A 22,356-nucleotide genomic window follows, 5' to 3' on the forward strand; every position below is an offset into this window, starting at 1 on the left:
CCTAAAGTAAATAATTAATTGACCTAAAGTAAATAAGGTATTTAAAATAATGCGCGATATAGAAAAAAAAAATTAGAAAGATAAATTGGTTTTTCCCAGTTTCTTTTTTACACTTAGATAGGAAATAATTAAGGAATAATATATCTTATCACTTGATAAATAAAAAGTCATGACAAAGAAAAAAAAGTTAAATTGCGTTGTGCTCACAATAAGCCTGTAGATTTATTTATGTTATATCGAGTGAAATGGAATGTCTAAAATTATAGTAGAAAAAAAATAATCTGAAAATAAAAGCATGCAAATTCCGATCCGATGATAATTTAAGAATTCTAGAACGTGCGCGATGACGACAAGAAATTTTTTTTTCCCTCCACGTTCTTTTCCATGCAGCCGTCAGCTGATAATCGCACCCGAAGCTGATTTGATCATTTGATCATCGAAAACGGAACATTGATGATTGATGAGGAAGTGCGCTTGGAAAACAGAAGGCAGGCTGAAATCCACGTGATAACTGCCGGTAACCTGGTTGTTAACAAAAAGTAAACAGTAAAGTTTGTGACGTGCACTCTGTCTTTGCTGTTACACCTCTTTTTTTTTTCTCCAGAAAAGTATGTTACTTTTATAATTAATAATTTATTTCCGTATTACTCTCTTCACTTAGTAATAATTTATTTTATTTATAGAACTCTGATATCAAAAATGAATACTTATAACTTTGTTTTTCTGAGTGTCATTATAATTTTTTGCCATTCTTAATTATAAAATTCGGATTCACTTGTATGATAGCTATCATTTCTTAGAGTAATTACGTTCTAATTATATTCCGAAAAAAATCATGTAATTTTCATTGCAGGATTTATATTTTTAATTTCAATGTGATAATTACTATGATATATATAATTTAAATCTTACTATCAGTTTTATTTTCGTAATCAAAAAGTACTCTGTAGTTTTATTTCTATACATAATAGCATCATACATTTTAATTTTTTTTTTAGATAATTAAAGATGCCTAGCTCAAAGACAATCAAGCTTTCTGAGCAGCAGGAATATACTCTCCTGGATCACTTGAGCATTTTGGATATTGATGCTCCTACGTCACATATTAGGCTAACTGGAATAATTTGTACAATTGGTAATTTTAATGTCTTATTTTTTGGATGAGTTTAAAATTATGTTATTTTCAATCAGGGGTGGCAAGTTTCTCTCATAAAGGAAAAAAAAAGCCTGAAGAAATAGGTGTCTTTCAACCCAAGAAACTCTTTTATAAAAAGAATGAGTACAGTAAAACCTAATTCTGTAATTACATGAAGATAATTATTTCAAGAATATTTATCCAATTATAGTAAATTTCTGATTACTAACAAGAAGTCTATCCATGCTTTTTCCAGTTTTTCTTTTCAAGGAACTAATATTTTATCATAAAAATGGACATTCATTTGAAAAACAGAAACAGAGTTGATGATGTTATTAATTTATGATTTTAAAACAACTACTTGAAATATGATTTTTGTCTTTTTTTCTCACAAAAACAGAACCCTATCTTCATATATTCACAAAAACAATCTTCTCACAACGAACATGATTGTAAGATAATTTTAGATTTAAAAAATCTTAAGTAGATTTTTCCTAAAAAGTCTGGATGAACCATTAGTTTTTGTCAGTTTTCACAAGAACAAGACCCTATTTTCAGAAAATTCTATGAGTGACTTTTCATAAAAATAGGACCTTTCACGTAAAGTTTGGTATGACCCCAGGCATTGAAAGAAAATTTACAATGAAGTGATAAATTTTTTCAATTGATCTACATAAGATTACTCTTTTTCTTGTGAAATATTAGAATTAGCATGTCTTAAGTAAATCAGAAAAAAAAAACTTTTTTGTAATTAAAAACTAAATGTTATTGTTTAAACAAAGAAAAATGACTTAATAGATAGTAAATAAAAGTTGCTGAAACTATTTTGATTTTAAATTAATTAATTTTCCAGATTTAATAAATGATTAAAATATTCTATTTTCTCTGAGAATTAAGTAAACAAATTAATTTTGATGATAGAAAATTTTATTTTGTTAAATGTTTTTATTTAAGCTTTTTTGTAATTGATCATTTTAAGTGATTTTCCCAAGTAAAAAAATTTTTTTTTCTATCTGTCCTATCTTTCCTTTCTCAAAATTGATGGTACCTGTTATAACATCAGTAACTCTATACTTAGGTTAATAATAAAGGCACTTGGTTTTATATTTATTGCTTGGAATTTTTCCAGCAAGAAATAACCATAAAAAGAAAAATTTCTTTTTTTAAAAAAAAAAAATTATTTTAAAATATTTTTTGGTAAGAAATTATTTAAGTTTTCATGATTTCAGAGTAGAGTAAAATGTTTTAAATATGGGTTAAAACAAGAAATTAATTTCACAACTCACAGTTAAAGTTACTTAAATTCTTTTGCCACTATTATTCATAAAATGTATTTTTAAAAAATAAATTTTTTAAAATTAAAACCAGTTTAATGCTTATACTACATAGATACAAAAACGATGTTGTTGTTGTTCATTTACGTCACACTAGAGCTGCACAATGGGCTATTGGCGACGGTCTGGGAAACATCCCTGAGGATGATCTGAAGACATGCCATCACAATTTTGATCCTCTGCAGAGGTGATGGCACCCCCGCTTCGGTAGCCCGACGACCTGCACGCGAAGTCGAGCACTTTACGGTAGCACAGTTTAACGAGGACCCATACCGCACACCCTCGGTCCCTACGCAGGCTGATCCAAGTGGTCACCCACCCGCACACTGACTGTAGCCAGTGATGCTTGACTTCGGTGATCTGCTGGGAACCATGTCTTAACGATCAGTCCACTGCGGGACTACAAAAACTATGTATTTCAAATAATAAGATTTTGGGGACCATTGGTTATTATATGTTAACCCCAATCTCTATTATTTTTTTTAACTGGGTACCTTTCTTTTATATTTATTTGTTAATAAATGTGCAAAATTATTGCTAAAAAGTTTGTTATATAATAAATATGTTAAAAATATTTTACATTACAGGTAAAACCACAATTACCTATCCTGATAAATAATTTACTATGAAATTGTGTAAATTTTTCCAATTGAAAATTCTTTAGAGAATACCTAAGAAATGAAAGAAAAAAAGACTTTAAATCAAAATTGAAACTAAGAATAAATTGAAAGTGTTCAAAAATATTTTTTATTGTTGGAGAGTAGGGTCAAAATCCCAGCTGATCATAATGGTTTTATTCTTTATAAAGATTTTTTTTTATTCTTTTGCATGGATAAAATCTGTTCATAAGCTGTTGAAGCAATTCTTATTATTTGTCATAATTGGCTAACTTTTTTTTTTAATTTTTCCCTACTTAGTTTTTTTCCCCACAAATTTCATGATAAAATTTATCAACCAAAATAATAAATTAAAATTAATCAGCTGTTTTTTTTTTAAATGTGTTTTATATCATTAGGTCCTGTATCAAGGGATGTAAGCATGCTAGTTAATATGATAGATTCTGGTATGAATATTGCACGAATGAATTTTTCGCATGGAACGCATGATGTAAGTGTAATGCATCTATTATATTTAGTTTGTGTAGTCCATAACTATTTTAGATTTTTGAACCTTGTTTTACATTTAATATTTTAAACTGCATGAGTAAGTTGAGATTTTAAAAAAATTTTAACTTATTTTAGAACTTATTTTTCTAATTCTATTAGCTTTTGTGCATGTTGCAATGCAAAATATTAGTAAATAATGCTTAATTTTAGCCTTAATTTTGTTGCTATTTTAATGAATATAACTTATGAAATTGTACAGTTCATATGAATGGCTGGCCTTAAAGTTTAAATTTTATATTAATTATTTTTTTAAGATTATTTTCTGTATGGAATCAATTTATAAATTTGTGCTTTTATTTTTCATTATTTCATTTCTTAATTATGCCTTTTTTTTTCAAATTACAAAGTGAATGGTGATAAAAAATATTTTTTAAATTTATTTTTCTTATTCAATGGCTCATTTCTAAATCAAAAAATGTTTAAAGCTTTATGAATGCACTTCTTGAAAACATTTTTAATGTTATTCATCATTGTAAATAAAAATAATCAAAGTTAATTCTTTTATTCATGATTTTATCTTTGCTTATAAAATAATTTTTTTTTGTAGTATAGATGTTTTTTAGCAAAATAGAGTTGTTTTTTTTAGCTAAATCCAAAGGAATAAATTCAACTTTAAACTTGAATATTTCTAAGAAATTTGTCTTTATGTTCAGAAAAGGTGTATATTAAAACCTTTTGCAGCTGTTAATGACAGTTGTATAATGTTACATTTCATAATTCCGTGATTGTTACAGTGAGACAAATTTTTTTTTCAAAACATGGTTTCTTAGATTATATATTGCAGTGGATAAGGTTTTACTAATTGATTGTTTTCTTATATTGCTCAGTATTCAAGTAACTATGTTTTTACTGTAAACCTTGTTTTAATGGTAAAAGACATGTAAAAAAAAATTTGGTAAGAAAATTTGAATAATTGAAATATCTCTTTAAATATGTGTTAATTAATTTATGTATTTTTAAAGCAATGTGATATAAATAGTGTAAAAGGGTTTTTCAAGATGTCATTTTTATTGAAAAATATATTTTAGTATCATGCTGGTACAATTAAAAATGTTCGTGAGGCCGAAAAGATAGTTACTACTCGGAAAGATCACCCATGTGTAGCTGTCGCAATTGCTTTAGATACTAAAGGACCTGAAATAAGGACTGGTTTATTGAATGAGGTAATTTTGTTATTTAATTTAGCCAAGTTAAATTGATATGTATAATTTATATTTTTTTATCAAATACAAATATTTTAGTTAAAAAATATACTCATTTTAATTTTGAGTTTTATATATATTGTATTATTTTGCAGTTTTTTAAAAGAGTTTATTGGTTTCCCAGCTTTAAAAAATAGAAAATTTTCAAAATTGACAAAGTCATGTTAAAAAAATTTTTATTGCATTTTTTCATATTTTAATTAGCAATATGAATTCCATGATAAAAAAAAGAAACAGAACAAAAAACAGAAAACACCTGTTTTTTGGATACTTTTTTACTATCAAAATAAACAAATATCTTTTCCTTTTTCATTTTTTTTTAACTATCACTTTTTTTAACTTTTTTTTTAAGTTGCAATTTGTTAAAAAAGGTATGAATTAAAAAAAATTATTTTGTCTTGTTGCTTTTCTGATACATAAATATTTATTCTGCTTCTATAAGCAAACTAAGAGAGTTGTTGAATAGATGACAGCTCTTAAAGAAAAACAAATTTGAGTGAGAGAAGTAAACCATAAATATTAATTAAACTGAATATTAATAGTGTTTGAAACGAACTTTTTGTTTTCTTTTTATTAACAAAATCTAAATTATGTTCCTTGTTTTTAATTTTTTTCTTCATAAATTGAATTAATTTACTTTTGATATATAAGGCTTTTATTTAATATTATTCTTATCTGATTATCTGCCAAGCTAATTCATCATATCAAATGAAAAAAAAAGTTCTAATTGTTTTCTGCTCACTTTTATTTTTTTACCAACCTATTAAAAATAGCATTGCATTACATTAACATTAATTATGGCTGATTTTTTTTTTTTGATTAATGCATGTTATGTTGTTACCTTTAAGACCTTATGTATATATTACCTGGATAAATCTATTTTCCATATTTTCTAATGTCTTGACAATTTCGGATACGGTACTTTACACTGTATATGACATGGCAGTTTGGCCAAATAAGGAAATAAAACAAGCATGTGGGCAAAAAGACAGAATTTCTCTTTTTTGTAATCATAGTAAAGAGAGCACGTATCTAAATCACACAAAATCTAAGTGCTTCTCTATTAAATAATAGGGATATAAAAGAAGAAATCTTACAAGTACTTCTCATAACGTGTATTACAAAGGATAATTCAAAATTTTTTTTTCTCAATAATAGCAGGCATTGAACTTTCGTTTTTCACCTTAGAAGATGCTAGAAGTGTTGCTCATTTATCCTTACCTGTTGGGCACCTGTGAACAAAAGTCACGGAGGCGAGCAACATTACCCATGCCACACTGCCACAGACAGCTGTTCATAGGCTTGGCTACACTCACGCATCACACAATAGAGAACAACACACAAAGAAACATCCATGCCCTGAGCGGGATTTGAACCTGCAGCCATTGGCTTCGCAGTCAGGCACGCTAATAACTCGGCCACCTGGCCGGCAATTCAACAGTTATGATAGGCTAGAATACTTTGTGAGAAGTTTCTCATGGGATTTTATATTTCTTTAAGGAAAACACTTATTGTGATAATTATTACATGCTTTAATCTAAAATTAGAATTAAAATGCTGGCTATGAATTCCAATTGTGAGAATATGTTTTGAATAATGAATTGAAAAAGGTAATTTAGACAAAATAATAACATTAAGATATTAGATATTACAATATAACATTAAGATAAGTCAATTACTGTTATTATTCGTGATTCATAGACTTATTCTCTTGTAGTGTATAATGTTTCTAACAATATATACTATCAATTAAGCAATAATAATGAATCAATTGTGACTATAAAATCTGTAACCATTGTTTCTAATTTAGGAGCTTAAGTGTTAAAAGTTTATTGTCATGAATATGTTAGACTTTCTAATTAAAAACTTTCATTTTGCAACATGCTTGGCTTTTTAACATATACGAAGAACATTTACCACTTATTGGAATTATAATACTTAAGATTAAGAAAGGATGCAAATTAAAATCTTAAGTAATTGCAACAATATTGATGTATAATTTATGAGACTGAATGAATATAACCAATGCAGCAAAAATATATTTACATTTGTTATGTATCTTAAAAGTAAACAACATGGAATGAACTTGCAATCTACTTAGCAATCGAAATTTCACACGTAATTTTTTTACAAGATATATTCGTTCTTTATTTTTAATAATGTTAATAGATATAAGTAAAAGAAATTAGCATTTATAATAATTAGGAAATAACTTCAGAATCTAGGAAAAACTTCAGATAGTTTCTGTAATCCTAGCCCTACTTCAGAATTCTGGAAAGTATTCTAATCAGAAATAATAAACAATGTTTAAAAGTTGCATTTAAACAGTATACCAAGTTGCACTTAGAAGTAATAAAACAGTTTTCATAAAATTAAAAATAAAAAAAGACTGCTAAGGTTGCTAGATTAAGCGATACATGGTTTTTAAACATACAATGCAGATTTACAATGCTATACATTTAAGGGTTTGCATCCTTTTTCAAATTTTTAATTTGTTTCTGAAAGAATGAAATGAAATTTCTTTTTTCTTCATTTAATGTTTATTTGTTTTAAAATTTTATAATGATTAAAATTTTTTATTGAAGGGCCCATCAGCTGAAGTTGAAATTGTTAAAGATTCTGTTGTAACACTCTCAACAAGTGATGCTTATAAGGAAAAATGTTCTTCTACTATTGTATATGTTGATTACAAAAATATAACAAAAGTTTTAGCTCCTGGAAACAAAGTTTATATTGATGATGGTTTAATTTCGTTAATTGTGAAAAAAGTTGGTAAGTAGTTTTTATTATTAACTGCTGAAAAAGCTTAGTTAAATGCTTTAAAAAATGGTTTAAAGCTAGTAAGATAAATTCTAGTTACAAATTTATTTCAAGAAGCTTTTCTATTTGTTCTTCAAGAGCTACAAATTTACTTAGAATTTTCTATGCAAAATTATTTGCTGTTAAATAACTTTTCACTTGCCATATTATATTGGAAAGCAAAATTTAATTTTGGAATTTGGAAAGCAATTCCTAAAGTACTGTTTAATTTTATTTTTATTTTTAGAATATGTATATTCTTTACTTAACAGTGTTTTTTTGAGAAAAATATACACATCAAGACACTTTTAGGTTTACAAATTGTTTTAAAGTAATAGTCTGTAAGTTTTGCAAAATGTAGAAGCTTATTCAACCATTAAATTATAAAAAACATAATTGCAGATCTTTTCTTTATTTTAACATTAGGTGACAACAGCTTTAATTGATGTTTATTTTTTATAATTGATGTCTATTTGCACTATAATGGTTATAAATTTATGTCAAAGGGAGTTTATAAATTTTGCCAACTTTAAAAAACTTAATTTTCCTAATTCTTTGAAGAAAATTTTTTATTTCACTAACATTTTGTAATTCGGAGATAAAAAAGACAATTTTAATTAATTTTTACTTTCTGAAAAGCATTTATTCATATTATTCCTTTTAAACTAACATCATTTGACTTTTATTATTGAAAGCTAGCTTAAAATTTAATAAATTACCTTAAATATCTTCCTTTAAATATGGCTATAAAGCTTAACAGATTCAACATAATTAGAAATAATTATCATTACTGAAAAAAAATATATAATTAATGAAATTTGTTTGAGACTTATAGTTGAGGCCCGATATAAAAATCCCCGTGGTCCAAATGAAAATAGACATTATAATGTGAGGTCGATTTATTATCAGTACAAAAAATTATAGCAAATATTTGCTCATAACTCATAAATATTGAACTCATTTTTATAAGAACACTATTTTTCTACCTGTTTCCTTTAAAAATTTTAATATGATTATGTATGGTGTTAATCATATGATTATAAATAAGACATATCCAGAGAACTGCTTAATCTATCCAGAAAAAAAAGTCAGAAAAATTTGAATACTATGTGCTTTAACTCCAAAATTAACCACCTGATACAACACTACACAAAAAGAGTAAATACTTTTTGCAAAAAGAAAAATTTAATTATTGATGAATTTATTGAACCCTTCCTAAAGATATTTTTAGAGGTTATGAATGCATACAGGTGACTGATTAGATTTCCACCCGGGATGCAATATATACTTCGAATTCAACATGAGGAAAAGTAATCAATATATGTATTTTCCTGTACCAGGTGGCATGAAACAATTGAATTGGACATGAAATAGATTATGTCTAGAACCATCAAAGATAAGAATAAGTGGTCTTATCACTTTTTTTTCATTCATGAAGAATTTAAGATGTTTCACATTTATTGAGAAGTAACTGAAAAATAAATAGCAGTCTGAATAATTTCCTCAACTCTTTTGCTATAATTGATTCATTGTGAATAGAAAATTTTATTGTTTTGAAAGCTTTAACACGTGTTTTTGTCTTGAAAATGAAAAGGTAATGAAACCAAATATTGGTTGCTATATTGAAATGAATGATTTAGTTTGGGTGTCTGTTCAATAGCAAACGAGCTTCATGTAACAATGGAAGGGTTGCAGTCATATAAAAAAAAAAGGATATTACTATATAAATTGAAAGTAAACTGATTCCATAAACAGCCACATGGACATTAAAGCTCCACAATTTTGTGACCAATTACATGATGGTGGTAAAATTGTGCACCAACTACCTTAACTCCTCAGACAAGCTGGTACCCTTTCATCTGATGCTGAGTGAGCTTCAAGCCCTCACCAAGCATTTAATCTCTAAAATTTTAATTGCCTTATCCACAGAGCCATGGTGGCTAAATCATATGAATAGGGGTGGCAATAATTGCATATTGCCTTTAATAATGAAGGAAACATCTGAATAAAACTGACTTATTTTAAAAAGTAATTTAAGAACTGTGCAAATACTATTAATATTAGATATAATTTGAATTAATTTTAAGCTTTTCAATAGTTTCTATATATATATTAAGACGTAATACTACTAGTCAGTGTTGTTGTCAGTTAATAATGCAAGAAGTTATTACCTAAACTTAATCATACTCTCTTTGACAGTGAGTTGCTTAGATTTCACAGACAGTTAAATGGTACAAACTTTTTTGTTTTAAACATTGATTGGTTAAACAAGGAAGTGGAGATATATTTTATCTATTCTGTTCACAATTAAAGTATTAATTCTATTGAAAATGATTACTGTTGTTCTCCTGATTCAACCTTCCTACTTTCTCCTTTTTTTCATTTGGATTATCCAAACTTATGTTAGATTTTATGAAGTGATGAATTTTTTTATTTTGGGTTACAAAGCCGATCTGACTGCTGAAATGGATTGTGGCTGAAAAATATTGCAACCCTTGCATAAATGTATAATCAAACTATTGGCAATTGAAAAAAAAAAGTACTTATATAAATAATTATTTCCTAAGTTATTGAATTAAGGATGAAATATATAAAAACATTTAAATTAAATAGAAACACAAAAGAAAATAGGCACTCCAATTCTAAGTGACTGATCTAGGTTAAACTCGCTAGAATGCAAAAGTCTGATTTTTTAGCTTAAAATATTGTCTATAATTAGTTGGCATAATTAAGATATATCTAGTTGAGATTGTATCTTAGTATGAGATTTATCTTAGACATGATATCCCAATCATTAGATCAAAAGCTGTTCAGGTTGTTAACTTTTTATCTTATTTTACCAACTGCTGATTATAATTTTTCTAAGTAATTATAGATGTAACTTTAGATCTATTTTTTCAGAATCTACTAGTATTGAATGCATTGTAGAGAGTGGGGGAATGCTTGGTAGCAAGAAAGGTGTAAATTTACCAGGCGTTGAAGTTGATCTTCCTGCTGTTTCTGAGAAAGATAAAGAGGATTTAAAGTTTGGTGTTGAGCAAAAAGTAGTGTATTTAATACTTAATCTTTGATTTATTGCAATTCTAATAACTTAATATTGAAATCTAATGCTTGTTTTTGTGTCCCTTGAAACATTACAATGTTGTTTTTACATTAAATTTACTGATTAAAATATTTTGTTTTCACTAAGCACATTATAAAATTTTTCTTTTCATTTATAGATAGGCTAATCTAATTTTTTTTCACAAGATTTGGAAGGATATCTATTTAGCTATTTAAAAAAAATATTAAATGTCATTAATATGCCGTAAATATACCAAATGTATTAAAACTTCGGTAAAGAAAAACAAAGTTCAGTAAACCAAATTTACTAAAGATTTTCTTAAACTTTTTTAAATTAATTTTTTATAAAAATTATATAGCTTATTAGACATTATTTGCTACGTCAAAAATTAATTCAAATTTACAACTCAATGAAGAATTATACTTTTCATGCTTTATTATTTGTACTTTTTGTTTTAAAACTTTTTGTTTCGATTTTTATTTGCTAAATCTTTTGTAGATGTTTTAAAAAAATATCAGTATGGGCCAAATTGGTATTATCTTTAATTGAATACTCTCCTTACTTAATAGAGTCTTAATTAATTCTTGCATTTCTTTTGATGACTTTGCTTATCACAATAAAACTTAAAAGCAACTTTTTTTAAATTATCTATAATATGTAAAATTTACATACAATGGGGGAAAACTCGTTATTTCAGTGATTATAACAAAGGAAATTTTATTTGAGATTCCTATAATGTAGAATAATTCTCGATTTCTGTGTAGCAGTATTTAGTCTTTTAGTTATACGGTCGACGCTCGATGTAACAACTTCATGGTCCAAACAAAAATGTGTGTTATAACCTGGATCGCAATATCATGACTACATGAAATTAGTGAAAATATTGATTTATGTTTCATAAATTCGAGACTTAATTTGGCAAAAACATTCAACACTTTAAATAGAACAATGAAATTGACTAATATGCAGTTTTCTTAGGTCAATAAAGTACAAGTATTATTTAATATAGTACATTAAACATTGGAAATGCATTTAAATTTTTTCAAATAGCATCTTTTATTATTGCAAATAAACTTAAGCCATTCATTGAGTACTTTTTCTAGATTTTGAAATTTTTTATAATTATAAGTAAAGTTTTTTTCCCTTCAGGATCTTGAATAATTTAGCTATTTGCGATTTTGATGTTATTCTTCTATCCCCTTCCTTTAGAAAATTTTATTTCCACTTTAAGCATATAGCATTATCATGGTTTGAAGCAACCATTTTTGATAAATAGCATATGTCCAGAGAACTGAAAAAAAGGAGAAAAAAACTAAATCAAGAAGGATGCAAATAATACCATGAGTTTTAACTCTAAAATAAACCACCTTGCACAACATTTCATAAAAAGATTGGATAAAATTTTCAAACAAGAAAAATATGATTAATGAATATATTGAACCATTTGAAGGTTATGATTACAGAGGAAACTCTCATTTTTAAATGAGAGTGCAAAAAATAATTTTAAAAAATTATGATTTGCATATATTTAGAGGAATTGCAATTCTTGAGATGTATCATAATAGCCTCTTCTACAATTTTGATTCTTACTGCATGCACTTAATCTGCTTTCTAAGCTTTATTTAAAATAAATGGATTTTTTTAAAGGTTGACACTGTATTTGCCTCATTCATTAGAAATGCAGCTGGGGTAAGAGAAATCAGAAAGATACTTGGTGAAGAAGGAAAAAATATAAAAATTATTTCAAAAATTGAAAATCATGAAGGAGTTAAAAAGTAAGAATTATTCTATTATTCTTATAACTTTTATAAAAAATAAAATGAATTTTTAAAAGAAGGCAATTCTCATTAATGTTTATTAGGAGCAAGTTTGTGCTCACTTTGGAAATTTTGAGCCTAAGGACTTGTATTCTAAGACCAAATAGATTTAATATGTATGTCAGATAAAGTGCAAAATTAGGGGCTTTTGTACTATCTTTGGTAACTAAAAGGACAGTCATTATGAAATTCTATTAAGCACTTTAAAAGAGCAAAAGCTCTTAAAAAAAACTATTCCTCTCATTCTCTTACAACACCATGTTTTTAGAATTTCATTAAAACATGGGTAATAAGTTTTATACTAATATAAATTTAATATAATTTATTTGTAAAATTTTAACATTGGAGAAATTTTTTGCATACTAAAATAGGACACAACATATTAAAATAAAATGTAGTGTCTTTCTAAACATGATAGAATTCAATTGATTTTTTTCCAGAATTGATGAAATTATCCAAGAAAGTGATGGTATTATGGTAGCAAGAGGAGATCTTGGTATAGAAATACCTCCTGAGAAAGTATTTTTAGCTCAAAAAATGATGATAGCCAAGTGTAATATGCTGAATAAACCTGTAATCTGTGCTACACAGGTGAAACTCATTGACTTTTTTTGAATTACTATAAGTTAATATGTATGTCAAATGTTTATCATAAATAATGACCATACTTTGTAAATTTCACTTAATTCTAAATATTAGGTGTTACCTCCTTTAGTTTCTTGTGATCATTATTTTGAAACTGATAGTTCTATTTCTGGTTAAGAAGGCTGTATAAAGAAGAGAAAACTATTTCATATAACTATAATTATGACCTATTTATTTTTGTTATTTGTGCAATGAAACCTCTTGGGAGAGACCGCTCTCTGTTCCACAGTAAAATAGTTGTTAATGGAGGTTGGTCATACTATCATTCTTAGGGGTTACCATCACTGACTGCAAAATGTTATTGAAAGTACATGATTTTTCGGAAGTTATTTTAATTTTACTCGGTGTGATTTTCTTGGTGCGGAAGTGTCACTTCTGTTGGCTTCATGGAAACCAGTTCGATGTATATAACTTAGCATCAATAAAAATGACCCCTAATTATATGCAAAAACAAATTTACCAATTATGAATGAGAGAACTATTTTAAATAAATAAACAATTGTGTTTTTTGTTTAAGTATGCATTTAATTTTACATCATAAAAATGTAGCTTTAAAGAATGAAAAGAGGTTTGATTGCTTGTGAAGCTTACTTTTTTTCTAAAATAACATTTTATTTCTAATTTAACTTTCAACCCTAAAAATAAATCATTGATAGCATTGTCTTTAGTGCACTCTGACTGCAACATAAAGTAGTCACAATCTCTTTCGGAGATCGCTGAAAAGTGCTCTCTAAATATCCAGATTTTCATATATAAAGTCCATGCCGTAATTATTTTTAGAAAATGTTAGCTGTATTATAAGTATTTGTAGTATTTTATAAAAAAAATTTTTTGTAGTTTTTACTACTTTTGATCAATATTATTAAAAAATATATATGCATACTGTTTTCTGAAATACCGTTGTTATGCATACCGTTTTCTGTTTTTGCTGTAAAAAATATCTTTTCTAGTTGTTTAATTTAATTTTTTTATTGAATATTTGTGATTTAAACTTGTGATAAATAGTAAACTGATAAATGTATATCTATTTTCATAAATTGAACTCTAGTTCGTATTACCAGATAGTTAATTTTATAATTGGATATTTAAATTGTCTTATTACATGCATATATGAAAGAAATATTATTTCTAAGGATTTTATGTAATAATTAAAATTTGACAAATATTTCAATTACATTTAGTATTTTCAAATCAATTTTTAAAATTTATTCTTTTATATTAATTAGTTTACATTCCAATTGCATATTCTTTGTTTGTAAAAAAATTCTTTGTTAGTAAAAAAGTTAAATATTCTTAAAAAATTTACTTGTCATCTGATAAAAACATAAAAAATATAGTTTTAAATAAAAAATCTGATTTTTTTGAGATTTCTTTTAAAAAATATCATGATTTTTTTCAAATCCTGAAATGTTCTGATTACGAATTACTTTCAAATAAAAACGGTGTTTAACTACTTTTAAGAGATGAATTTTGCTGTAGGATTCAATGTACATTCATGTTCAGAATAAAGAAGCTCAATATTGAATAGAAAATTTGAAAAAAAAAAATAGTTTAATATAATAAATTAGCCAATTTATTTTTCATTTCAACATTCAACTCTTTTTACAACAAATATTTATTTTAAGAAATGCTAGAACATTATTAAATAATTGTGATATTGTTGAATATTTAAAGCTTAAGTTTAAAAAAAAATTAAGTACATAATTTAGATCCTCATTACATCACTGTCACCCTCAAGTAAGATTTGCACTAATCAGATTCAAAAAAAATGTTGCGTTCAAACTTTTTTTTTTACAAATTTAACGTCAAAAGTAGTTAAATTTCAAAATTTTTGTTTTTAGTTTTTAAGTAAATTATGTTAATAATAAAATATTATTATTCTTTTTGGCCTGGCATAATAAAATACATTTCTAAAATGGCCTACAATGTTTGTTGAATTCACCTGAACGATTTTAGTGTTATTAATATTATTATTTTTTTTGGTAATTTAATCTTCTTACATAATAATGTTTGCTATTAAAGACAAATTTCTTTAGTGGTTAGTGCAAAATGCTGAGATTTTTGTTTCTTGTATTAACTGCATTCAAACATATTTATTATATGGGGTGAAGTGTTTGTATCTAAATATAGATTAATACACTACCTAAATTTCCATTTCTTGTTATTTCCATGTTTTTACTACTATATAGTAGTATTTCATTATTATAGACTCTTAAGAGACACTATATCTTATCTGCACAAATCAAAATTCACAATTGTCAATACAGTAGAGAACTATTTATCCGGGAAACCAGAAAACCGGGGGAAATTTTGCTCGGTTTTCCCACCATTTTAAACTAGAACGATTATGAAAAAAAGCAGAAATTGGACTCATCCTTGAAGTTGAGTAGAAGAAAATGTGAGGATGGGGAGAATTTTCTCCCATTTACCCAGTGAAATGTCATTTCTTCGGTGACCTTCAAGATCAAAGGGAGGTAGGGAAGGGACGAATGTTTTATTTTCTCCTTTAGGCCGTCAATCAAACTCAAAGGAGTGGCAAGCTGATTTCGTTTTCTCTTTGATTTACGAGGGGGTGGGGAAAATGCATTGCACATGCATATCAGTGAACAGAAGATGAAAGAGCGAAATATATTTATCTATTTGACATCGATTAATAAAAATAAAATCTTTTTCTTTTAAATAAATTCTGATTCTTTGGAAGAGCGGTATCATTTGCAAGTTTTTCTTGAAGTGGAATCACATCTGCTTTAATTAAAAATCGTGTTTTTATAAATAAAAAAAAAGAAAAGAAAAATTGTTTATTAATTTAAACATACGATTATTTTATGAAGCATATTGCAGTTTTGTTTTCTGATTCCACTATGTTAGATTTTTTTTCTTTTCACGATAAATTTCGCACTCAATGAATTAATTCTTTCTATTCATAAATTTTATCATTAGGTTTTTTTTTTAATTCTGCTAACCTTGCCTTGTTCCGGGTTTTAATATTTATGCTAGTGCCTTTTTTAACTATTGTTTCGGTGCGATAATTTTCAAGTGTTTTTTTTATTTAGATTAATAGGTTTTCCTTTTATTTTATCGTTCCTCCCTCCCCCGTATATATTAGGTATGAAATATATTGCGTTATTTAATCATTGATTTTGTTTATATTAGTTAATGTAGGAATTGTAATTATTTTTAAAAAATAAATGAGAATTTTGTATTTTTTAAACTTGTTTTACTTGTCTAAACTTGCAAATTTTTTTTATTCTTTTAAAGGTTATTTTTCTACTATTTTTTTTTCCTTTTTAAATTTAGGAGTGCTTTTCTTTTTTCTCTGACTTTGTGTTACACTTTTCCCTTGTAATTCAGGTTCAATAAAACATCGATTAACGACACTTTTTGGTCGATCCAGAAAACCGGGAAATTCAGACAGCCGGGATAGCGATGGTCCTGAGCATCCAAGATAATTGATTCTCTACTCTACCAATTTTTATTGAGTATATCCTTATAATTTCAGATAAAGGATCCTTTCTGTAGAAAATTAAATATATCTTTTTCCATTTCTTAAAAACAGAAAAAGAAAATTGTATATGTATTAAAAAAAAGTTTTTTTTTAAATGTTATAATTATGAAATTAATGTATCGTTCTGATCTCATGTTAACGTTATTTTTAATCCCTTTATTATGAGTCCAGTAGTAATTTTGAAAACCGCTTATAATAGAATGAAACGCTGCAAAAATAACATTTTGTTTTGATATGATGACAAAGGAAGTTTCGAAAACTCTAAAAATCCATGTTATCCAATGAGTGTTGTTCTTAATATGATTTTTGCTATTGTATAATAAAATTTGCCCTCATTATATGGAGATTCGACTTAAACAGAACAGACCTTTGTATATAGTTTTGACAGTTTGATGTACAATTTTTATAACTAAGGTTTAGGGTTATAACTAAATAATATATTAAGCATTAAAGCAGTAGTATTAACATTAATAATAATCCTAATCATATGAATCTTTTACAACTTTTGGCATTTGAAATTATTAAATTACATAAGTTGCATTTATAGAGTAATAGTAATAGTTGGTATTATCAAATTAAAATTGGAATTAGTTCTTTTTATATATATATATATATATATTTCAATAACTAGTCTAGCCACTTTTATTTTTGGTAAATTATATCTATCTTTCATTTGGCAACACTCTGTTCCAAAAATTTCATTTAAAATAACACGACTACAAGAACTGAAGCATTTTTTTGAATAGATTTTTACATAATTTGAATATGATTTATTGCATTGCACCTGTTGTTTTTTCATTATATTGGAAATATTCGAAACAAATGTTTGTATATAACTTAAATGCTTACTAATTTATATTAGATGCTTGAAAGTATGGTTAAAAAACCAAGACCAACTAGAGCAGAAAGTTCTGATGTTGCAAATGCAGTATTGGATGGAGCTGATTGTGTTATGTTATCTGGTGAAACAGCTAAAGGACAGTATCCGCTTGAAGCTGTAGAAATGATGAATGCCATTTGTGTAGAAGCTGAAGCTGCCATATTTCAACGTCATGTATTTTTAGAATTAAGTTTAAAGGCACCTGTTCCAACTGATTCAACGCACACAGTTGCAATTGCTGCTGTGAATGCTTCAATGAAGTGTTTAGCTTCTGCTATTATTGTAATTACTACAACAGGAAGGTTAGTATTTTAAAATTTTATTTCAATTTGATGTTAGAGCCAAGTTTTAACATTGAAAGTGTTTAGATGACATACACCATTGAAACATAAATGGAATTGGGATTATTTTATACAAATTTTGTTTACTTTTTATTCAAATTTTCTTTCCTTTCAAATTACTGAATTTTTTTATGTGGATATATATCAAATCTGGCTAATGATAAATTTATCTAAAATCAAATGCCTTTTTTTATTTATTTGCTTTAGAAATGGTTATTATGAAAGAAGTTTTTGTAAGGGAATGAATTTTACACTAGACTTTTGTTATGCTTAAATTGGCTTGGAAATTTTAAACATACTCTTTAACTGTCAAGCTACTTATGTAAATTTGTACAGTTTATCCACTGAGTATTGTTTACTTTTTGTGAAAAGTAAGGAAGAGCTGATATGCCATGAGAAATGTAACAAGTTTCTATTTTAAACAACAAAAGTTGGAATTCAAGATTTAATATATTAAAAATAAGGTAATATCATCTGTTATAAACCAGGACATATTTAGTCCTAAAAAATTCACAATTTTATTTTCTACCAATGCAATTTGATACTTTTTTTTTTTTTTTTTTTTAGTCAAGCAGAAATATTCAAGTTTTGTAAAAATATTTTCAATAGTTAAAGACAGATACTTATTTTACATGTATTACATATAAATCGTTTATTTTGTTTTGTAATATAAAATGATGAATTGTGTAATCTTCCTTATTTTCAATGACCCTAAAAAAATTATTAATTAATCTTAACTTTGCTATCACTTTTTAAATTTTTATAATATTCAAATATAATTTTTCAGTGGAAATTTCTTTTTTCTTTCTTCTGTGCTTGCTTATTATGAAATAAAATAAAAATCTATATCTTGTGAAATTTTTAAATCCATTTTTTTTCCTTGTAATTTCCATCGAATTACCTTCAATAACTTTAAACTGTAATTAAGAAGACCAACAAAAATGATCCAATTTTTCAAAGAAACATTAAGTTCACAAAATGTGTATATTCGTGAATATACACATTAAGCTTACAAAACCAACATACTTGTTGCACATAAGTAAAAATTTCTGTAAAAGGTACCAACTGGTTGCTACTTTATATAGCATTAGGTGTTTAAAAATATATTTTTTAGCTTTTAAGCTGTATTAAATCCTTATTATTCTCCCCACATAAAGTTAAAAAATGATTAATCATGTATTTCTTAAAACATTTGAAGTGTCAGACCAAAAGTGCTTAATATGTCTGTTATCAACAGGATAAATATGGTGCCAAACTAGCATTTAGTTTTAAAAACTAGAAACCTTAAGTTAGAGATACTGGAGTAATTTGTCTAGGTGTTAAAGTGGTTCAGTATTGAATGGAAGTTACTTAACTATGGTTTAATTGCTTAAATACTTAAAAATTTATCAGAGGAGTCATTAGTTTTATATCAACTGTAAATTAACAGTTCATTCCTTACAAAACCATTAACCCATTGCTTGCCTTTCTAACTCTGCTTTTACTACTTTTATGAAGTAAAAGGCAAAGATGAAATTTATTATTATACATAAACAAACACTCTCCCCACTGCCAAGATTGACTGACTTACAGAGGTGCTACTCAAATAGAAGAATAAAATTCCCTGATTTTTCTGTACTGACAATGTAATGGTCAAAATATACAGTGAACAACAAAAAATTTATATTTGTAATTTATACATTAATTTTGTATATTTAATTTTAAAAAAATGTAACACTACACTATGTAAAAAATTTTTTATAGAGAATTTTATTTATTTGAAATTTCTGGAAAAAGAGATTCTGTTTTTACAAAGCAAGTTTCTAGTAGTGTACCAATAGAAATTAATATAGATATTTATGTCTCCACAAAGCAAAAGTGTGCAGGACAAAAAGTATTCCGAAATTTTTTATTAAAATATAAATTAATGTTACAATGAATAGGAATTAAACACAATCAAAAGTAAAATGATCAATGATACAAAACGTAAGCTTTATCATCTTCAAAAGTTGCTGACAAGGAATATATTAAAGAGTAAATTAGACAAGAACAGAGTGTTAAAAAAAGCGAAATTTATTTTACACTCTTTCACAACATTCAAATTCTAAAAAACAGTCCCTTCACAAAATTCAAATTTGTAAAACCGAACCATTCATAAAATTATAATTTATAAAAATCACCCGTTCATGACATTTCACTTTTTAAAAATGATCGCGAAATTTTTTTTGCTGGAAATTCTAGGAAGAAATTACCAAAACCAACGTGAGTTTATGACAGCTTTGTCACAAATCAAAAACGTCAAAATTCATGTGTCGTAATAGCATGTTAAAAATATTGAAGTTCCTAAAACCTTGTATCTTGTAGAAAATGCCGAAATGATTATCTTCGATGACGTGAAGTTATAATGGGATTGTTATGAATCGAACCCGTCAAAAAGTGAAAACTCTTATTTAAATGTCGTAATAACATCGTACTAAATATCAGAATTTGTAAAACCGTGTGAAAAAGGCCGAAAAAATGAGAACTGCCGCAAAAACTATCACCGAACATTAAGACTGAATCGAATGCTTCTTAATAACATCCTATTTAAAATATTGTAATTCTACATGTAAAGGGCAAAAAAAAATAATTTGGGAAAACTATCATCAAATGTTAAATTACGATGCAATTTTCACAAATTGAATGCATCAGAGAAAGTGATTACTCAAATTCGTATGGCGCAATAACTTGTATTAAAAGCATGGGAGTTTGAAAAATCATTAGATAACTGCCGTAAAACGATTGAAAATCTATGGAAATTAACAATGGAATCGTCACAAACCAAGCTCGCTGAAAATGGATTACACAAATTAGCGTATTGTTGTAACATCATTTTAGAGCAAAAAACAGAAATGAAAATAAACAAACAGAAAAGGCTGAAAAAATGATCAGAAAATAACATGGATTTAAAAAACCATGTGAAAAATTTAAAAAAAAATAGTAACTGCCAAAAGAACAATCATTGAATGAATTCAAATTACTATGGAATCGTGAATCGAAATGCTCATATTCCAAATTTGCATATCATAGCGTAGTGATAAATATTTAGGGGTTAATTTAAAAGGCTATAGGGAAGCTGCTGAAAAACAATCAGAAAAATGAGTGGATTTTAAAAAAAATAGTGATTGCTCAAACGGAATGTTTTTCTTTAATTAAAAAATTTTCAAAAAAATAATTACAATTTTTCACAAAAGTGAGCCCTAAGAAATAAAACCTGGATCGACCCCAGGATATAGTTATTGCTTCATAATTACCATGTGGAACAGCAATCCCCTTGCATAAAAGATTATTTTTCTTATTAAATTTCTTAAAAATAAGAATAGATAATCTAAAGTACATTCATCATTTCTTATATCTGTTCTGGATTCTAGCAACCAATAACTTTTTTCCAGTTGAAGTTTTCTAAGTCATAATACCATGGCATGCTATGGCTACATAAAAATTTTGCTCCTAGCCAATTAGATGAGAGCAGAACTCTTGTGTTAGAAATGTGTTCCATAAAAAATGTTGCCAGGAAGATAGCATGTTTGTGGCTTGTCAAATAAAACTCTCTAACTTTTCAGACAATTTCCAAATTCTCTGACTTTTCCAAGTAGGGAAACAAGCCTGGACTAATACACAAAATACTAATGGTGTTAGTTCATAACATTGAGAGAAAAATATATCCTTCAGTTAATTTTATGGCTTTCTGTTATATTAATCCATTCCAATTCCATTTAAATAGTCTTTCTGTATTAAGAGGATAACTTTATAACGTCAAGCATCAATTTTTCATTATATGAATAAACATACTGAGAGGAGAATTTATAAATTACATTATTTGTAATTATTAAATGATAATTAGGTCTTAATGTGACTTCCTTGTTATTAACACTATTTCTTTTTTAATTATAGAACAGCTCATGAAGTTTCAAAATATAGACCAAAATGTCCCATAATTGCTGTATCACGTACTGCTCAAACAACACGTCAAGCTCATTTATGGAGAGGGATTTTGCCTATTTATTATGAAGGTAAAGTAAACTAAATTACTGACATTTCATGATTAATCTAAATGGATTAAGATTTTAAAATGATACACTTGTACCATCAGAGAAAGTACAATAACATCACTTTAAAATGCCACCTCAGATCATTCAAAAAATTGAAACAAAAATATTTAGTGCACTTCAAAATACTTCTTAGGGACTAGCAAAAATTCATGAAAAAAATCTTGACTACACAATTTTGCTAAACAGTAATTTTCCTTGATGCTATGTTTCTTACTGTGTCTGTGATATCTGAATCTATGCAATTATTCAACTTCGAGACCATTCACTAAACTTGTTGAATGAACTTTTCAAATAAAATTTGCATAATTAGTTTCTAAGAATTTCCTAAAAAAATAAAACTCTAGTTACCAGAAAAAATGTGTGAAATAGGGCATCTTTTTGTTAAAGAAAAAATTTTA

At 26.6% G+C, this 22,356-nt stretch overlaps 1 protein-coding gene across 3 annotated transcripts in view; it reads left to right on the forward strand.

The window, feature by feature from the left end:
- The first annotated feature begins 222 nt into the window (after nt 1-222).
- Nucleotides 223-22,356, forward strand: part of LOC107453366 (pyruvate kinase PKM) — a 29,917-nt gene continuing 7,783 nt past the window's right edge. The window contains exons 1-10 of one of the 3 annotated variants that reach the window (XM_016070175.4): nt 223-608; nt 999-1,135; nt 3,485-3,576; nt 4,664-4,798; nt 7,423-7,609; nt 10,538-10,680; nt 12,348-12,475; nt 12,958-13,108; nt 17,530-17,849; nt 21,801-21,919. In XM_016070175.4, coding sequence (XP_015925661.2) covers nt 1,009-1,135; nt 3,485-3,576; nt 4,664-4,798; nt 7,423-7,609; nt 10,538-10,680; nt 12,348-12,475; nt 12,958-13,108; nt 17,530-17,849; nt 21,801-21,919 — 1,402 coding nt within the window. In that variant the 5' untranslated portion in view covers nt 223-608; nt 999-1,008. Of the gene's footprint in view, nt 661-778; nt 838-998; nt 1,136-3,484; nt 3,577-4,663; nt 4,799-7,422; nt 7,610-10,537; nt 10,681-12,347; nt 12,476-12,957; nt 13,109-17,529; nt 17,850-21,800; nt 21,920-22,356 lie in introns of those variants that run through there. The other 2 variants (XM_016070176.4, XM_071188431.2) reach the window with 2 other exon arrangements.

The sequence above is a fragment of the Parasteatoda tepidariorum genome, chromosome 12 (genome assembly GCF_982258835.1).
Source record: "Parasteatoda tepidariorum strain Cologne lab strain chromosome 12, Ptep-v5.0, whole genome shotgun sequence".
Lineage (NCBI taxonomy): Eukaryota > Metazoa > Arthropoda > Arachnida > Araneae > Theridiidae > Parasteatoda > Parasteatoda tepidariorum.